The sequence below is a fragment of the Tachypleus tridentatus genome, chromosome 6 (genome assembly GCF_004210375.1).
Source record: "Tachypleus tridentatus isolate NWPU-2018 chromosome 6, ASM421037v1, whole genome shotgun sequence".
Taxonomy (NCBI): domain Eukaryota; kingdom Metazoa; phylum Arthropoda; class Merostomata; order Xiphosura; family Limulidae; genus Tachypleus; species Tachypleus tridentatus.
The window spans coordinates 19029436-19047795 of NC_134830.1; the positions used below are offsets into that span (position 1 = coordinate 19029436).

General features: G+C 31.1%; 1 protein-coding gene across 1 annotated transcript in view; it reads right to left on the bottom strand.

Moving 5' to 3' along the window:
- KrT95D (phosphofurin acidic cluster sorting protein KrT95D) overlaps window positions 1–18360 on the bottom strand; it is a 129516-nt gene that overhangs the window by 35090 nt on the left and 76066 nt on the right. Inside the window, exons 15-18 of the mRNA XM_076503589.1 lie at window positions 17210–17429; window positions 8788–8830; window positions 6924–6966; window positions 4277–4415 (exon numbers count right to left, since the gene is read on the bottom strand). Coding sequence (XP_076359704.1) covers window positions 4277–4415; window positions 6924–6966; window positions 8788–8830; window positions 17210–17429 — 445 coding nt within the window. The remainder of the gene's footprint in view (window positions 1–4276; window positions 4416–6923; window positions 6967–8787; window positions 8831–17209; window positions 17430–18360) is intronic.

The window sequence follows — 18360 nt, forward strand, 5'->3', positions numbered from 1 at the left end:
ATTTTAGAAGAAGGTTAGTACAGCAAACAATCAGAGAAACTAAAAACTATGACAACAAAGAAGAGCATCTTATCTATAAAGTTAAAGGAGGAAATAGCAGTCAACAAGACAAAAACAATGACAGTGAAAATACAATAACTTTTCAAGAAAAGAATAGCATAATGTGATTTCCTAAAATATCAGCTGACAATCAAAGCCTAAACAACTTCATTCATGAAATACTACATATAATTAAATGTTATTTACATATGAAACACAACATTAAAATCATAAAATACCAAATGTCAATTATCACAAAATAATTCACAAGTTACTATAGTAAAGGCTGACAAAGGTGGTAAAAATAACAAAACTTAAACCAAATTTAAAGAACAATCCAAACACCTTAGTGAATATTATGGAAGACAACAGAATAGCCTACTTATACGATTACGACACCAGAGAAGACAAACAATTAAATGTCATCAGTGGATTTTTTTTAAGTTTTAATGTTTGTTAAACAATGTTTTTCATGCCTTTTTTATCTTAAGATGTTGTCAGTCCAACATGCATAGTAATTTTCATTTAAAGAGTAAAAATACTTTTGCACATCAGAAAATTTTCAATTTTCACATGAAAAATCTTTATTGTGTCTAGATAGATTTATCAAACATTTTTAAAGAAAAACTTTATATTTTATGTTATTTTCATTAACAAAGCTCTGTATGGGTTCAGTAAATTTGACCAATCTTGTAACCACTACATAAAATTAGGAAATGAGAATAAACTGTCTTTTTCACCCTAGAATGACTACGGATTATAAAAACAACAAGTATTTAAACTAAATAGCTTAAATCTCACAACATTATACATTTATATATATATTTATTATATTTCCTATATTACCCTATCAGCCATGCTTGGTTATCAATACAGATATTAGAATCACAAGGTACACATGCACTCATGTCACCATATCGATTAATATAAAATTAACTATTAATTTTTATAAAATGTCCCATGTTGTCTATGTTTTAGTGAACTAATATTTGGTAAAATACAGTCACATTTCAATTATTATAAAGTGTACATGTATACAGATTATTACTATTTACAAACAAGTTCTCAAACTTTCTTTTTTTCTGAGCCATAGAACGGTAAATAAAGGAATGACACAGTTTTCCCTCCAAGTTACAACCTTTTCACTCAGTGATGTCGAGAAAACCCACTTGTAGAGAAATATATATGCAAAAACGGCTCGTTTGGGTTGAGAAAATATTTTACATAGAAGAGCGAACAACGTTTCGACCTTCTTCGGTCATCGTCAGGTTCACAAAGAAAGAGGTAACTGACCGGAAGCTGACCACATGTTTGAAAGGGGTTGTGTAACTGAGTGTCGGAATGTAGAGGGCGGTGTTAGATGTTAAAATATATAGATTTATTTATTTATTATATTAATATAGGTATAAAGGCGTTCTTTTATATTGGTTTATTTTGGGTTTAAGTTGTTGTATAAGTAAGGCTTCTTTAATTTTGCGTTTGTTTATGTTTCTAAGGCTATCTTGCAGGCTTCAGTGGTTGGAACTTCTGTAAAGAGGGATATAAGATCGAAACTGGCCATTAAGGCTTTATGATTAAGTTGATTTAGATTAGACTTGAAATTAAAAGAGTCTTTGATGAATGAGCTGGCTGATGTTACATATTTGAAGAATGCCCATGCTATGTATTTACCAAGATTGTAATTAAACGATTCATATGTGGACATTATTGGTCGTAATGGACAATCTGGTTTATGAGGTTTGGGGATGCCGTATATTTGTGGTGTACGTGAGTCGGTTTTACGTAGGTAGGAATAAAGTGTTTGTGAAATTGTGTTGGCTTTTTTCATTTGTAGTAGTAATTTGTTCAGTTGCATCTCGTGTGTCTTTGTTGGATTTGTGTGTGTTGGTTTATAATGATTAATGATTATGATTATAGTCATAATGAACACGAATTAATACATCCAAAAATGAAGAGCATCCCATCAGACACGAACAAATTCAAACCAATACACACAAATTTAACAAAAACATCAGCCAGCTCATTCATCAAAGACTCTTTTAATTTCAAGTCTAATCTAAATCAACTTAATCATAAAGCCTTAATGGCCAGTTTCAATCTTATATCCCTCTTTACAGAAGTTCCAACCACTGCAAGATAGCCTTAGAACTCTATATCCGAGACCCTAACCCAACTATAGACATTCCCAGTAACCAATTAGCAACCCTCATAGAATTCACCACGATAAAACCAAACTTCATGTTCAACAACCAAAACTATATACAAACAAATGGTCTAAGCATGGGCAACCCAGTATCACCAGTTCTAGCCAATATTTTTATGACACAAGTTGAAACACAAGCAATTAACACAGCATTACATCCACCACTATACTGGTACAGATATGTAGATGACACGGTTGCGGGATTCAGATCTACAGAACACATACTTAATTTTTTCAATCACATTAACTTTATACATCCCAACATTAACTTCACATGTGAACAGGAAGAAAGCAATCAAATATCATTTCTTAACCTCAAAATTACAAGAACCGACACACAATTCAAAACAGAAATCCACCGAAAAATCACCCATACTGGACTATACATTCCTTGGGACTCAGCACATGAAACAAAACAAAAACTCAACATACTAAGAAACCAAATAAACACAGCCATAAAACTATGCTCACCAGATAAAATTAACGATGAATTAGACAAAATAAAACAATACTTCATCAACATCAATAAGTTTCCTCCACAAACTGTAGAAAACATTATACGCACACACCTAGACAGAAAGAAAAATAAACCAACAAAAGTAAATATATCTCACGAATCAAAAAATCACGAAACCATACACTGCTGTATACCATATATTCCTGACATCAGCAAACGAATAACCAACATTTGGAACAAACTAGTAACAAAATATGACATTCCAGTTAATACCAAATTTATTCAAAAACCAGGCACAAAACTGAGGTCTATACTATGTAAAAAGTACACTGACAAACACCACACCAACATTATTTATAAAATACAATGTGATAACTGCCACGACTTCTATATTGGAGAAACAAGTAGAAAAATGGAAACCAAATTCAAAGAACATAAAAAGTCACCTTCACACGTTTTCAAACACTGCAAGTCAAATAAACACAACATAACCATAGAAAACACTCAAATACTAAATAAAGAAACAAACATAAACAAACGCAAAATTAAAGAAGCCTTACTTATACAACAACTTAAACCCAAAATAAACCAATATAAAGGAACGCCTTTATACCTATATCAATATAATAAATAAATAAAACTATATATTTTAACATCTAACACCGCCCTCTACATTCCGACACTCAGTTACACAACCCCTTTCAAACATGTGGTCAGCTTCTGGTCAGTTACCTCTTTCTTTGTGAACCTGACGATGACCGAAGAAGGTCGAAACGTTGTTTGCTCTTCAATGTAAAATATTTTCTCAACCCAAACGAGCCGTTTTTGCATATATAAACCTTTTCACTCATTCCTGATGTCTTAGCTTGCTAAGCCTTAAGAAATTTCACACATGGAGGATGCAAAACAAAATAATTTTTTTAAGGTTTTATATAGATACACATTGGAACAACCAAAAAAATAATAAATTACTTCATTGATACCATAGAATTCCATTGTGATTTATCAAATTCAATAATGAGATAAATGGATTAAAATGTAACAGTTAAGTAAAACGCTCTTCTTCATAGTGAAGTTCCTAAATTGTGTTGATAAATATAAGCTCTTGTAACTGTCTTGATAATCTCAAAAGTAAAAAAATACTGGAGTCAACAAGGTAAAAGGACTATCTTTTTAGAAAGATATATACATATAAAAAATTTTATTCAGTTGCTGTACTTTCTAAATTATTTTATAATTTCCATAATTTCATTAGCAACTTATCTTTCATTTTGTTTTTCTAAAGAAAATACAATACTCTATTATTGCTATGTTTAATAGCCAAGTTAAACTAATTCATGCTAAAAATCTAAAATAATACTTAGATCTTTGACCAACATTTAAGAAAATTAACACAGAAAACTTGATAAATACTTACCTTAAACATAATATTTTTGAATTCTGAAGGCTTATGTCATATCAAAAAAATGTATTAATTATTTAGGATACAAATTGTGTGTTAATAACTCAAAAGTCAATAAAACTTGTACATAACATGACAATCCCTATGTTATCTTAATACAACTAAACTTTCTTACCTTGTAGTAATTGTTGTAGTAGACACACTTGGTGACGATGGAGGGGTGATACTTTCACGTGATGCTTTTTCAATTAAAGAACCTGAAGGAGGAGACCCACTGGGGACAGTAAGGGTTCCAACAGATTCCTCAAAATCCACTTTAGTGGTAAATATAACAATGAAGTATCAGAATGTTGTTGTAATAAGATTTCACTAAACAAATCTTTTTTGAAACAAAAATAAGAATCACCCACTAAAACATATTCTTATCGATATTCCTATTTAAACCAAAACACTCCATTAAAAGTTTCATTTTGAGTTTACTTACTGATTATAAGTTTTTATTGAAAGTTAGAGCTTTTACAGTAACAAATTAAAAACAGCCCACAAAATAAAGGAAACCTAATCACTTGCACTATCACACATATAGAAAATATTAGTATATTTTTATCAGAAATTTGGAAAAGACTAGCACACAAATATAACCTAAATGTAACAACTAGATTCATTTTCACACCTGGAATAAGAATTAAACATTTTAAAAATAACTGTATAATGAATCTACCCCATCATAAAATGTTTACAAAATAAAGTGTAACAATGGTCCAGATGAAACAGGACAACATCATCAGATCAAGAGACCACCAATATCCCCCTTAGCAAAACCATGAATATGTGAACAAAAATAACCACAATTTTTTCTGAACAGAATGTCACAATACCAAAATATGAACCTGATATTAACACATAAAATTAGAGATGCTTTATTAATAAAATAAAATAATCCTTCAATTAACAAATATCTAGGAATATCTTTATCACATGTCTGTGATTATTATTTCCTAATCTTATGCAAATAGTCTGCATATTTTCACATTTATTCACTTTGTCATAAATACATAATCTGTCAATTCACACAGATTGATATACATATACTTAATTAACCACCATTGATTCTAAAATTCAAATACTGTTTGCAGTGGCAGTGCCAGCACCAAAACTCTGGTGGAGACAAGTTGGGTGTAAAACAAGACATCTTACACTCACATATAATTTTAAAGGGACTTATTATTCCCCTAAATTTTACCATGGTAAATTACACTGAGTCAATACTGAGTTTCAAAAAGTAATTTTGATTGAATTTGAGCCCCAGTACTCACACGTATTGTAGATCATAAGAAGGGTTTTCACAATTCTAGCATATTTTTAAAGGAGTGAATAATAAGTCCCTTTAAAAGTGGACTGGTAATTATTAACAAAAACATGAACTTACCAAGACACCAATCAGAGAAAATCTCCTCTTTGACTTTGAATCAACATTAATTTCATATTTAAAAACTGAGAGATGAGCTTGTCAACAACACTGTCAAATTCAATGGACAGTGCTTTCTCAGCATGCTAATTACTGTTAGATTCTTCAGTCTCTTTCTGATGACGAGAAACCGACTTGAAGTAAAAATGTATCTCAAGACAGTTGGTCTGGGCATTAAAATTTTTAATAATAAATCAGAGAACAATGTTTTGACCTTCTTAGGTGCTTTATTAGTAAAAGTGTTAATAGCCACACCAGCCGTCCTGATGTTTTCAGTCTCTTATCTGTCAGTGACAGACTGCCATGTTGGTTCTGAGGTGATTTTTGATCAGTTTCAGCATGCTGAAGCTTCTTTCACAGTCAGCTACTAACTTGGAGAATTATTGCTATTTTTGAAAAGTTTAGTAAAAGCCATAAAGAGGAACTTGAGATATTGTGCAAAATCCTTGACTACTCCAGCAGCCACAACTGAACATTCATTCATTCTCTGAGCTTGCCTCAGCCTATAATGGGCTGTAAGATGTTTAAGTTTTAAATTCAAGTAATTTTTCATATTTAGAGTCAACTGCCCATAGTGAGTGAAACACTTGGAAATTTTCCGAGCTAAATTGTTTGTTTACTTTCCACAAAAACCATCAATGGTCAGAAACAAGATGGCTTGTTCCATATCAGATGAATCTTGTATGGCATCCTGTTTCTCAAATGTGGTTAGAACTACAAAGTTATCCATGTTTGAGAACAAGGAGCTCCACAACTGATGTCGACAGCAACATTTCAGGTCACTTCTAGTAGTGATATCATAAAATTGAAAATAATGTGCAGCTTTCTCACCACATTAACAGTTTCAATCAATTATCATTTCACAAATATTTTATATAAAAATATTGAAAACACTAAACTGAGAGGAGAAATGCGAAAGAGATGCCAAAGGTTAGATAAAAATAAAATGAAGCATTATAAAAGGTCAGACCCAACAATGCATACTTTAATCTACAACAAACAAGTTGACAACCTGAAGATGATTTAGGAAGGTCGAAACATTGTCCTCTCCTTATCAGTAAAAGTGTTAATACCCATACCAGCCATTCTGAGATATAAAAAATAGAAATATAGAAAAGTACAGGGCACATAACTGAACAGGTCAAAGCTTTTCCTTACTTACCAGTTAGGACTGTGCTGTTGTTTCAATAACAGGAAACAGAAATAGAAAAAGGTATAGGGCACATAACTGAACAGGTTAAAGCTTTTCCTTACTTACCAGTTAGGACTGTACTGTTGTTTCAATAACAGAAAATAGAAATATAAAAAGATATGGGACATTTAACTGAACAGGTTAAATCTTTTCCTTACTTACCAGAAGTAGATTGAGTTCCCTCAACAAGACCAATCTTTACATCCTGTAGAATTTAAAAAGTAAATATTTTTTTAATTAATTACATCTTTTGCCATATGTAATAATAAGCAAAAATACTTTACGTTCTAAATAAAAGGCACTTAAAAAATCAACCTGATGAAATCCTTTAGTGGTAAACGTAGCAATAAATTACTTGATTTATGTGAAACTTTTAAATTCATAAACAATGACGAATTCTACTACTAAAAGTTAAATAAAATTTGAAATAGAAATTATAAGTGTTGTTGTACATAATAAGATTGAATTACGGTCTGATTATATTCTCATCAGCTGATCAAGATTTTCTATATCTGATTATATTCTCATCAGCTGATCAAGATTTTCTATATCAGATTATATTCTCATCAGCTGATCAAGATTTTCTATATCTGATTATATTCTCATCAGCTGAACAAGATTTTCTATATCAGATTATATTCTCATCAGCTGATCAAGATTTTCTATATCTGATTATATTCTCATCAGCTGATCAAGATTTTCTATATCAGATTATATTCTCATCAGCTGATCAAGATTTTCTATATCTGATTATATTCTCATCAGCTGATCAAGATTTTCTACATCAGATTATATTCTCATCAGCTGATCAAGATTTTCTACATCAGATTATATTCTCATCAGCTGATCAAGATTTTCTACATCAGATTATATTCTCATCAGCTGATCAAGATTTTCTATATCTGATTATATTCTCATCAGCTGATCAAGATTTTCTACATCAGATTATATTCTCATCAGCTGAACAAGATTTTCTATATCTGATTATATTCTCATCAGCTGATCAAGATTTTCTATATCTGATTATATTCTCATCAGCTGATCAAGATTTTCTATATCTGATTATATTCTCATCAGCTGATCAAGATTTTCTATATCTGATTATATTCTCATCAGCTGATCAAGATTTTCTATATCAGATTATATTCTCATCAGCTGATCAAGATTTTCTATATCAGCTGTCATAATTACATGTAAATAGCCTATTTCAGTTTTAATAAGACTTTCTTTAGGTATGTGTATTTGCAAATTAGTTTAAGCTTAAAGCTAACTAATTGCAAATCAATTCTCAAAACTATAAAAAGTTTATATTGCTACACCCTCTTACAATATGATTGCAAAGCCTATTTAAATTGACTCTGTTTATTTAGCATTCAGAGAAAAAATCAGGAAGAGTAGAGTAAGCACAAAACAACACATGCCTGTGTAACTATTGATACAACTGTTGCAATTAAAACTTCAATGTACAGTTAACTGAATTACTCTGATGACATATTACCTTCAAATAGCTCTTAATATAAATATTGCTTGTTATATGGTCATAATGCATTATAATTTCACAATACATTTGAATAAATTCAAAATTCTTTTAAGTAATATGGTCAATAAACACAATAAATGACTATTTGATTTTTGGAGTCATTCAGCTGAAGTTGTCTAACTTATTACACAAATTATTAGTTGCATTCAAGTCACTATACTGTCCAAAAAGTGGTAATAATTATATTATAGTTTGAACTGTTTACGTTTCTGTTAGAATGGCTAATGAGTGAAGATTTTACACATATTGATAATGTGGTACAAAATCAATATGACGTTCATAATGATAATTAACACGTTCAATGACTAAGTGATGAATACATTGAACAGGTGACCAATACAGCAAGGTTTACAGAGGAGAGGGTCATCTAATTTGCAATAATTACCTACCAGAATTTTGAAAATATATCAAATTAAAACATGCACATAATACACAAATTTCAAATTTTTTTAAAACTATACTAAACTATTCAAGTTTAAAACTTACACTTATAAATGGAAGAAACACTTGCAAAGACTCCTCATCAGAACTGCAAGAGAAAAGTGTAATAAAGTTTTGCCACGTTTATTTTTTTCAAACTAAAATTGTGTTTTCCCATAATAGCAATCATCCTCCACCAAAGTTTGGTAATCAATTTTAATCTAAGCATTTAAGTCAGTTTCAATCTACAGAACATTCGAAACTTTCACACTATATGAATAACATCCTGAAAGCATTCACTAATAAAAGCAGTAGTTGGGGTTTTAAATATGCAATCAGATCAATTCTCATAAATTAGATGCCACAGTTAAAAGTCTTTACAAAAAGATCCTGCAAATGTTACATAAAAAGATTTTTAGGTATATTTAAAATTTTCACTAATGTTTTATCATAAATGTTCCTCAATTAACCATTATCAAAACAATGTATAAATAAAAATTACTTTGTTTGTGAGCTATGGAGATTCATATTTTAATCATCTGACATTTCTCTACATACTATTGTTTTGATAGTTGTTATATTCAAGAAATGTTATAAGGCTGTTATAGGTATACCACTTTTACCCACTGTTTAGAACTTAGTAGAAAAATAAACTGAGTTATGGCTTTCTAGTGAAATGTACTGAATAAAAACTTTGAAAATTTTTAACACTTCCTTTAAGTTTGAAGAAATTATTTTTATTACATTTTGAGTAGTAAACTATGATGAAAGGGTTAATTTATTATGTGCAATGTATAGATAAACTTATGATGAAAGGGTTAATTTATTATGTGCAATGTATAGATAAACTTATGATGAAAGGGTTAATTTATTATGTGCAATGTATAGATAAACTTATAAAAACAAACATTCAATTCAAATGTCTCAGATAGTGTAAATTACTCAATAACACAAATATTTAATATAAATAGCTTAAATGTTGTAACTATACATTTGTATAGATTTATTATTTTTATTATATCGACCTTCCAGCCATCATTGGCTAAGACAGAAGTTACAATGATGAGGCTCATGTGCACTCATGCTACCATATCCAAGAATATAAAACTGATCTTTAGTCTTTACAAAATGGCCTGTCTTTTGTAAAATACAATCACATTTCAGTTATAGTACATTATATATGTATATACATTATTACTATTTACAATTAAGATTTTAAACTTTTCTATACTAGTTAAAATGTTTGTACTAGATTGCTGCTTGTCGTAGTTTGCTAAGCCTTAAGAACGTTTGTATGTGGAGGGTGTGAAACAAATTAATTTTTTTAGGTCTAATATACATAAACATTTGAATAACAAAAAAATAATAAATTATTACAGTGATACTACAGAAGTCCATTATAATTTATCAAATTTAATAATAAAACACAATAGTTTGTATTGAAAGAAAGAAACTACTGCTATATTTGAAAATGGCTGGAAAACCACTTGTAAAACATTCCTAGTTTTTGAATGGTTACTCATATGCAATATTTAAAATTAAGTATATATATATATATATATAACAGACTATTTCCAAAATCTGAAGAAGTTGAGCAGGGGCCACTGTGTTTGATTCAGCACATTAGTGATATCTCATCATATAGAAAAGAAGGAAGGTTTTTATTTCATATTCAGCTTTTAAATATTAATAATTTCAGTTTCTAATTGATACAAAACTATAGGCTTTGCATTTTGACACCACAAACATCACATGTGAACTGCTGCTGCATTAAACACACCACATGACAGACAAAAATGAATGTTTAGGTGTGTTTTCTTGAATATTCACTTTTAAATAATTTATATATAACATGAAAATCTGAATTATAATCTATAGTTTGATATGAAATTTATGACAAAAATCATAAAATAGTAGTTAAATAAAATTATGAATGAGAGTCAACAAATCCAATAACATGGCCTTTGACCAATGACCCATCATGATAGGGTCAACTGTAACAGTATTTCATAAACTGACTCATACAAACAAATAGTGAGAAGTGAAACTTCATTATGTTAGACCTCACAAACAGCTCATAAAAAGATCACTCTTAAAAAAATTGAATTTTTTTTCCTTTAAACACGTGATAAAAAACTTAAACTTTGAATAGGGTTTTTCTCATAAGATGATAGCTTCAGCCAATATTAAAGAAACTTAAGTTCCCTCATTGTACCTAAAATTTCTTTCTAATAACTCCATTTCAAAGACTACTAGTAAGAAAAAAGCAAATATCTTAATTTCATTAACATCACTGCCTAATGTCAGTGATATTTCCTCTAGGGCTTTCTAATCTGTATGACTGTATCAAACCAAGTTTTCAAAGCCTGAAAACAACAACTACTTTAAACTGAAGATGTTATACATTCAAAACCCTTATTCATAACTTAGAAACATGAGCTTACATAATAAATGTTTTAACAGTAATAATACTACATTTACTATGAGATCAAAGAACAAACGTTTGAACTGAAGACAAAGTATTATTTGTAAATAGTAACAAGTCTTTACAAGCCATTTCTAACTACAGTAAAACCTGTTTAAGCTGGAAATATCAAAGTTTTACAGCATTATCTTAAGATTTCTCTTATAAAAGGCTCTCTAGATGGTGGAACCTGCGTAACACGAATGGCTACAACCACCAAGGGTGTGTTGACTGACAAAGACAGGGTGGGCACATGCTGTTCAACCAACATACAGCCTGTCACTTCTGTACAGAGAAAACTGCCGAAAGGTAACTGTATCGGCATGTTTCAGAAATGATTCCTGTAAGGAAAGACATACAGGATGGTAGGAAGCAATCAGTGTTTTGATGTCATCCAGATTAGAATGTAAACCTTGACAGTTTCATTGTATCAAGGTGGCCATTTTTAATAATGTAAAGGTGAACTGGCTGGAGAACCCTTCTGTTTAAGACCACATCTTTTTTCTTTACTGTCTTTATTCAAGGGAGGTCTATCGACCTCCATGGATCCTGCCCTGGGTCGATTGGGCAGGTGTTTGTTGTTGGAAGGGGATTCCAGTGACTGAGGACGCAAATGAATGATTGTTTTGTATCATGGGGTAGAAGAAGAAGATGTATCCGAGGAAATGCCTGTACCCGGAACCAAAGGATGTGAATCTTGGGGTTTGTTGGAATGTATGTGAGGGAAAGAAATGGGTGTAGAAGTTGATTAATCAACTTTTTTAACCATGAAGGTCAAAAGGTTTTTCATTTGTTTTGAGAATGATTCTCTTGGAGGCACAGAGAGATCTGTCTGCACTCCCACTGTAGTTGTGGAACAAAGTGCAGCAGCATACATCTAAGATGAAGCAGTGGACAGCAATTTTCGAGCCTCAAGATAAGTAATGTTATGAATCATTTTCAAATGCTGCACCTCCTTTTCTTCCAACCATTCAGGGGAAGAGCAAAAGTAGGACATGTGAGAGCCATTGCAATTGACAAATTGTATGTCTGTTTCACACTCATAGGCATCATGGTCCGTGCCACCACAACGGGCACATTTCAGGGAACCACGACATGACGTCTTTGAGTGACCATACCTCTGACACAGGAAACATCAGAGAGGGTTTGGAATGTATGGCTGCACCCTGCAATTAAAATAACCACCTTTGATGGTGGAAAGTGCACATGTGATGTAAATGTCAGAACAAGGATATTGGTCGGCAATGTAACTCCATCTTTGAGAGTGGAGATACACCTCACTGCAGAAACTCCTTGATAGGAGAAACCAGCAAGAATCTCTGACTCGAGGATATTCTTCAAATCCCTCTTAACACTAACTCCTCGTGATGAATTCAAAGTAGTATAAGGTGTAACCTCAATAGGTACATCCCCAATTGCCTTTGAATTCAAGAGGAGTTCACTGTGTTGAGATGTGGATATTTACACCAATGTCTCCAGATCAAAGCTTCTTTACTGACTTTGGAGAGCCAGCAAGTCCCTCCAGTCTCTTCTGAATAAAAAAAGAGGACATTTGCCCTAAAGGTTTCTCTGAAAGGGAATGGAGGACAATAAAATGAGGTACAACAGGTGGTACAGATGCTGAAGATTGCTGCTCAGAAACTTCAAGACATGGTTATTTACCTATGGACTGTTTTTTCACTATTTTATTCAAAATTTTATTTGGAGAATCCATAAAAAAAAGGACATTTCAGTGCCTACTGACCCCACCCGCTCTATGAGGGGATGCACTACAATGTCAAGCAAGAACACTGTAGCAATGGCAGGATTTCATGAGCACTATACCCAAACACAACCATCAGACAATGTCCGGAACACCTTTTGAGAACTTCCTACACTGGTACTTGGTTGACTCTAGCCCAAGTGGACCAGCCGATTGACCCAAGGGAGGCCACCCAAAGGCCGCCCGTCTACAGGACTTCAAGGCAAAAGTGGTGTGTTAGGGTTGGACCCCTCAACCACCAGTATCCTCTCCTCCTCTTCATGGGTCACTATGCATGGCAAACACGCGGGTAGATGTTTAGATCCAAGAGGAGGTGAACTCAAAGAACAGAACCTTCCCTGGGAAGTTCCCTTACCACGTACAGGAATCCACACCAAGGGGTTTTTGCTTGGTCCCATGCAATTCTACCCCAGACATGTTTTACTGTATACTGTTAATATAGTTTTGTTAGTTTTCCATGTTTCATATAAAAAAAACTATAATTAAAAACGTTTATATTTTTTAAGGGGAAGCAGGCAGTAAACAAACGGCTTACATAAACACGCACACTTGTAGTGCAGTGTTAACACGATACAAATGATGATGAATCATGCATGTTTTAGATTACATTATGGTAAGCACATCTAGCTTTAAATATTGTATTGGCTTGTTGAAACAACACTGCAAGGATAACTGGTGGTCTCTTATTATGGTCACTGTTTTTATTTTCATTGTGACCAATATTATAGATTTAGAATGTTTTGTTATAAATTGGATTGTAATACAATTCCTTATTGTTAGTGTTGTAAAGCTATATCTATCAAACACAAAGTAATTAACCCAATTTTATTATCACTGGATCTATGCAAATCCTAGCTTGGACAATTTTAATAACCCAAAACATCACACTTCTCTTAAAAAATGGAAATTCTCATGTATGCATATGATGTATTTTAATACAAAGCAAACTAAATTGTTGCTCTGCTACAAATGTTTTGATTCATATATAGCATACCAGAAATATTTCTTGTTACCAATGTTTTCTTGCGTAAACCACATTTCAAATGGTGGTAGAAAGCTCTTAGCTCTAAGTGAGTGTTGCTTGAAACAAGCAAGCAAGTTTAAGAAAAAGCAATATTTTAGGTGTAATGAACTAATGTCGTTTAAACCAAAAACGTTTTTCCAGAAATTTTCCACTAAGCTATATAATGGATGTTTGGTTATAGCCATATCTAATTTTGAAGTGATAGACTAAAGGGTAGACAGTTATTCAAAAAAACACCACCAACTCTTGGGTTACTCTTCACTGATAGAAAAATGTGATTTAAACATTACTCTTAGAGTACAAAGTAAGTTTCTGCAGCAATGAACGGTTCATGCTTGCTAATCAACAAGTATTGTTGGCCTGTGATTTTATTTAGAAAATAGAAATACACTGATATTTGTGGCACCATGTAAAATACACATTTCCCAACCAAAGAGGGACAGGCCCAACTGACTACTGTATAATATTTTATTATACTGCACTAAGAATGTAGTGCTAACTTATGATGCAGTCTTCTGATTAGATGGCTGATTTATCTTAAATGTTGTTTTAAAGCTATGGTCAGTTAATTAAGCACAATAGAATAAATGGCTGCAGTTTTAAACATTTTAATTAACCATTACAGACAATTTTTCAAAAGTATCTACATGTTTACAACCTGGGTCTTGTGCAACCCATTATGAAACCACAATATGACTAGGGATATTCTTATTTAAGATTTCTTGATAACTACAGGTATTCTGGAATTCACAGCTAGGTACGACACAGGATGCAGTTTGTAACTTAACACACGTCCTGCCTGTCTCCAAGTTGAAAAATTGCACATGCAGACAAAGCTCAACATTCACTTTTGAAATGAGAAGAACAAGCATGACTAATGTTGATGCCAAATTTTATTTCACAAGCACGATGTTCTACACTAAGTTGTAATGAATTAATTATCTTTCACATTTACAAATGTGGCTTATCTTAAAGAATAAAAATGTTGATTTATTGTATGTTATTGTTACGCACATCTTGGCACGAGTGAAATGCTCAACAATTATTCTTCATAGTGGTAGATGTAAGCAGCTCAGACCTTTAGTTCTGAGTGAAACCAAGAGTGCAACACAATTAACCTTTTAAAGTTCATGAAATGAGGATAAGTACTTCTACTTGTCTTGAAGTAATTTGAAACTTAATTTCAAAGTTTGTCACTTATTTTAAAGAACTCATTTACAGGTCAATGCTTGTTAATCTTATTATTAGTTGCACACACAAGCTCTAGCTGAAAGGCTAAGGATGCCAAATTTCTCACTATAATTTTATTCTTACAAATGTAAAAAGAAATATTTACTGAATAATATAATCTCAAACTCTTACAACTACATTTTGGTATGTTATGCTTCATTATCAAATTAAGATTAAAATTTATTGGAGGGCTTATATAAAAAAAGATTAATGGATTAAAGAAATGTGTCACAATAAACAAACAGTTTATAAATTTTTCAAAATAAGGTTATTTCAAAGTACATTATGTAGAAGGAAGTTATTATTAAAATTACTATTAGATGTACTTTAAAACTGACTGCTAAATACATATAAAAGAATGAAAAGCAGAATTGTATAAATTCTTCTTACTTAACACAAAATGTCTAATAACAACAGCATGTGTTACTAACTTTCCTCTAGCAAAATAAATCACAAACATTGCTATAATCAAGGGGTATAACCATTATGTAGTCTTACAATTTTTAAGAAAACAAAACATTTTAAACTGGGTTTAGGTGACGTGAGCTTCCATACTTTGAATAAAATGACTTGTTTTGAAAAAAAAAAAAAAAAAAAGAGATAAATTTTCTTTTAATTAAGCCATATAATTGTTTCTTAATGTTTTATTATCAAAAGTAGAGATCTACAAATATAAGCCTGTAAAAATTCTTCACCCTCAAGAACAGACAGCATTTATTTTTGGTCTGGAAAAAAATTACTCAACATGAATTCTATTTAAATTAAATGCTGCTTAAGTATACTTTTTCCAAAACAAAAAACTAACAAATAGACCAGGAATCATAGACTTGTTTTCCACTAAGCAAATTTCAAAAATATATCAGTTGGACCAGATATACACAGAAAACTATGAAAAAAGAGAATTTATTGTAAATTAGAAATGCATTAAGTTTTGTTGTGTGTTTGATTTTTACACAAAAATTTATTTTCTATTTCTATTACTTGGTGTTGCTAACTAATTTGTAATTACATATGTTATTAGAGAATACTATGTGACCTCATCAAGAGATGTGGTTACATAACTTTCTTCTATTGTTATGCATCTCGTTTGTTTGAAATAAAATGATTAATCTGCCTAGTTATTACTTCATACATTAAAGGTAGGAAATCAGCTGTCATGAGGAGGCATCGTAAAGACTAAAGATTTATGGAAATAGAAGTGCTATTGCTAATACCATTAAAGTTACCTACAACAAGAATAATCTCAACAAAACCAAAACTAACATACAATTTAATAATATATTGCATATCTGAAACAGATCAGAAATTCTAAACAGGTTGATAGCTGAAGTAAAGTTTCTAGGTTAAACATGTAAAAATGGCAACACAATAACAGAGGAACAAAGATATCTGAATAAGTGACCTACACTTTATTATTTACAAATAATTATCAAACACTGGAAACAAAACCCTGAATCATAAAAACAATATGAAACAACTGCACTGAATTAACAAAGAGAAAAATACAACTTTCATAAACACCTTCAACACAAGAATAAATAAAAAAAATGAACTCTATGATTTAAGTAGGCCAAAGAGTCTAATGTGACTTTATTCTAAGATTGAACTTGTTTTATTAGAAAGTACAATCGATGTTAATTCTTATTCAAAATTATTTTATACTTTTGAGCAGATGCAAGCAGTTTAAAAATTGTTTAAATGCATATTTAAACATTTTAATATAATTTTATAAAATTATGATATTCTTTAAATGATAAAGAACTACAGAATATTAAAGTATGATTTCATAATACCTACACTGCTTATACACGTGTCAAGTAACACATTAATAAATAACATTAATAAACTCTAGAAAATTCAAAATGTCTAAAAAATATCCTGTACTTTTTTACTGATTTCACATTACATAGTCAGGTTAACTAAGTATTTTCAACACACAATCTGGTTCCATATTTTAACACATTATTCTAGAAATATTTAATTTGTATATTGAATATTGATGTCTTGCCTTTTTTCTTTGTATGTTACCATGGCCTCTGCAATCGGTAATTGCAAAAGTGAATTTGCAGAATTTAAATAATTTAATATTCGTGCTCCCATTTCCTGTACGTCAGACACTGACTGAGACTCATTCATGCGATCCAACAAATCCTTCCAAGTTCCATCCACAAAATTTGTTGAATATGTTGAGTCTAAGCTTCCAAGGTATCTTGTTACAATACTACTCCCTGAAAAAGTAAAACGTTTTTATTACAAATATACTAACACATTATTTTTAGTTTCTAATTTTCACTCAGAAAAAAACCCATCAATCTCATGCCCTCTTACTTAGTTGTACAACTAAGTTCTGATGAAAATGAAATAAAATTGATACCCTTACAATAGTATGTGTATTTTTATACAGTTATTTCAACTTTAAACTTAATAGTTATATTTTGCTTTTAGAAACAACTGCTGCTTCTTTAATAATTGTTCAGACTATATCCTGTGACATATAGAACTGTGGTGACAGATCACTGTAATGGAAGGAAAATCATTTGAAAATAAAGCATAATTCAAGATTTTTGAAAAAAAAAGAAGACAAAAGTTTTGTTTACAGGAAAGACTAAAGAGGTGCACAGAAATGATAGTTGAAACTTGTTTTTCACTTTTCTTTATGAAATACATTACAAATATTACATAATTATAAAATTTACCAAGAAAGATCTGTGAACTACTTAAAATTATATATATATATATTTCAGTGAAATTAAATAATTACATCCAAATGAAGCCAAATAAGTAAACAAAACATTAGAAAGGACTGCATTAAAAATAACAAATCTCAAACTCTGATTAATTATAACCATAAATTTTGAAGCCATAAACAAAACACATTAATATTATACAAGATATGCTGCATATTTTTGAGAAGATCCTAGGGTACAAGTTACAACATGGGATTATAAAATGCGTTCTTGGCTTTAGAGATGACTGATGAAGTAAGACCCACATTGCAGTGGGGATACACTGTCTATCAGTCTTAATCTCCATTTGCCAGTTCACATAAAGAAATAAAATAGAATAGCATTAGATATAGAAATAAAAAAATTAGGAAAATGAGAAGTGAGTGCTCAAGCCCACAACATCCCACATCTATATCACCTTTCACTGCCTGCA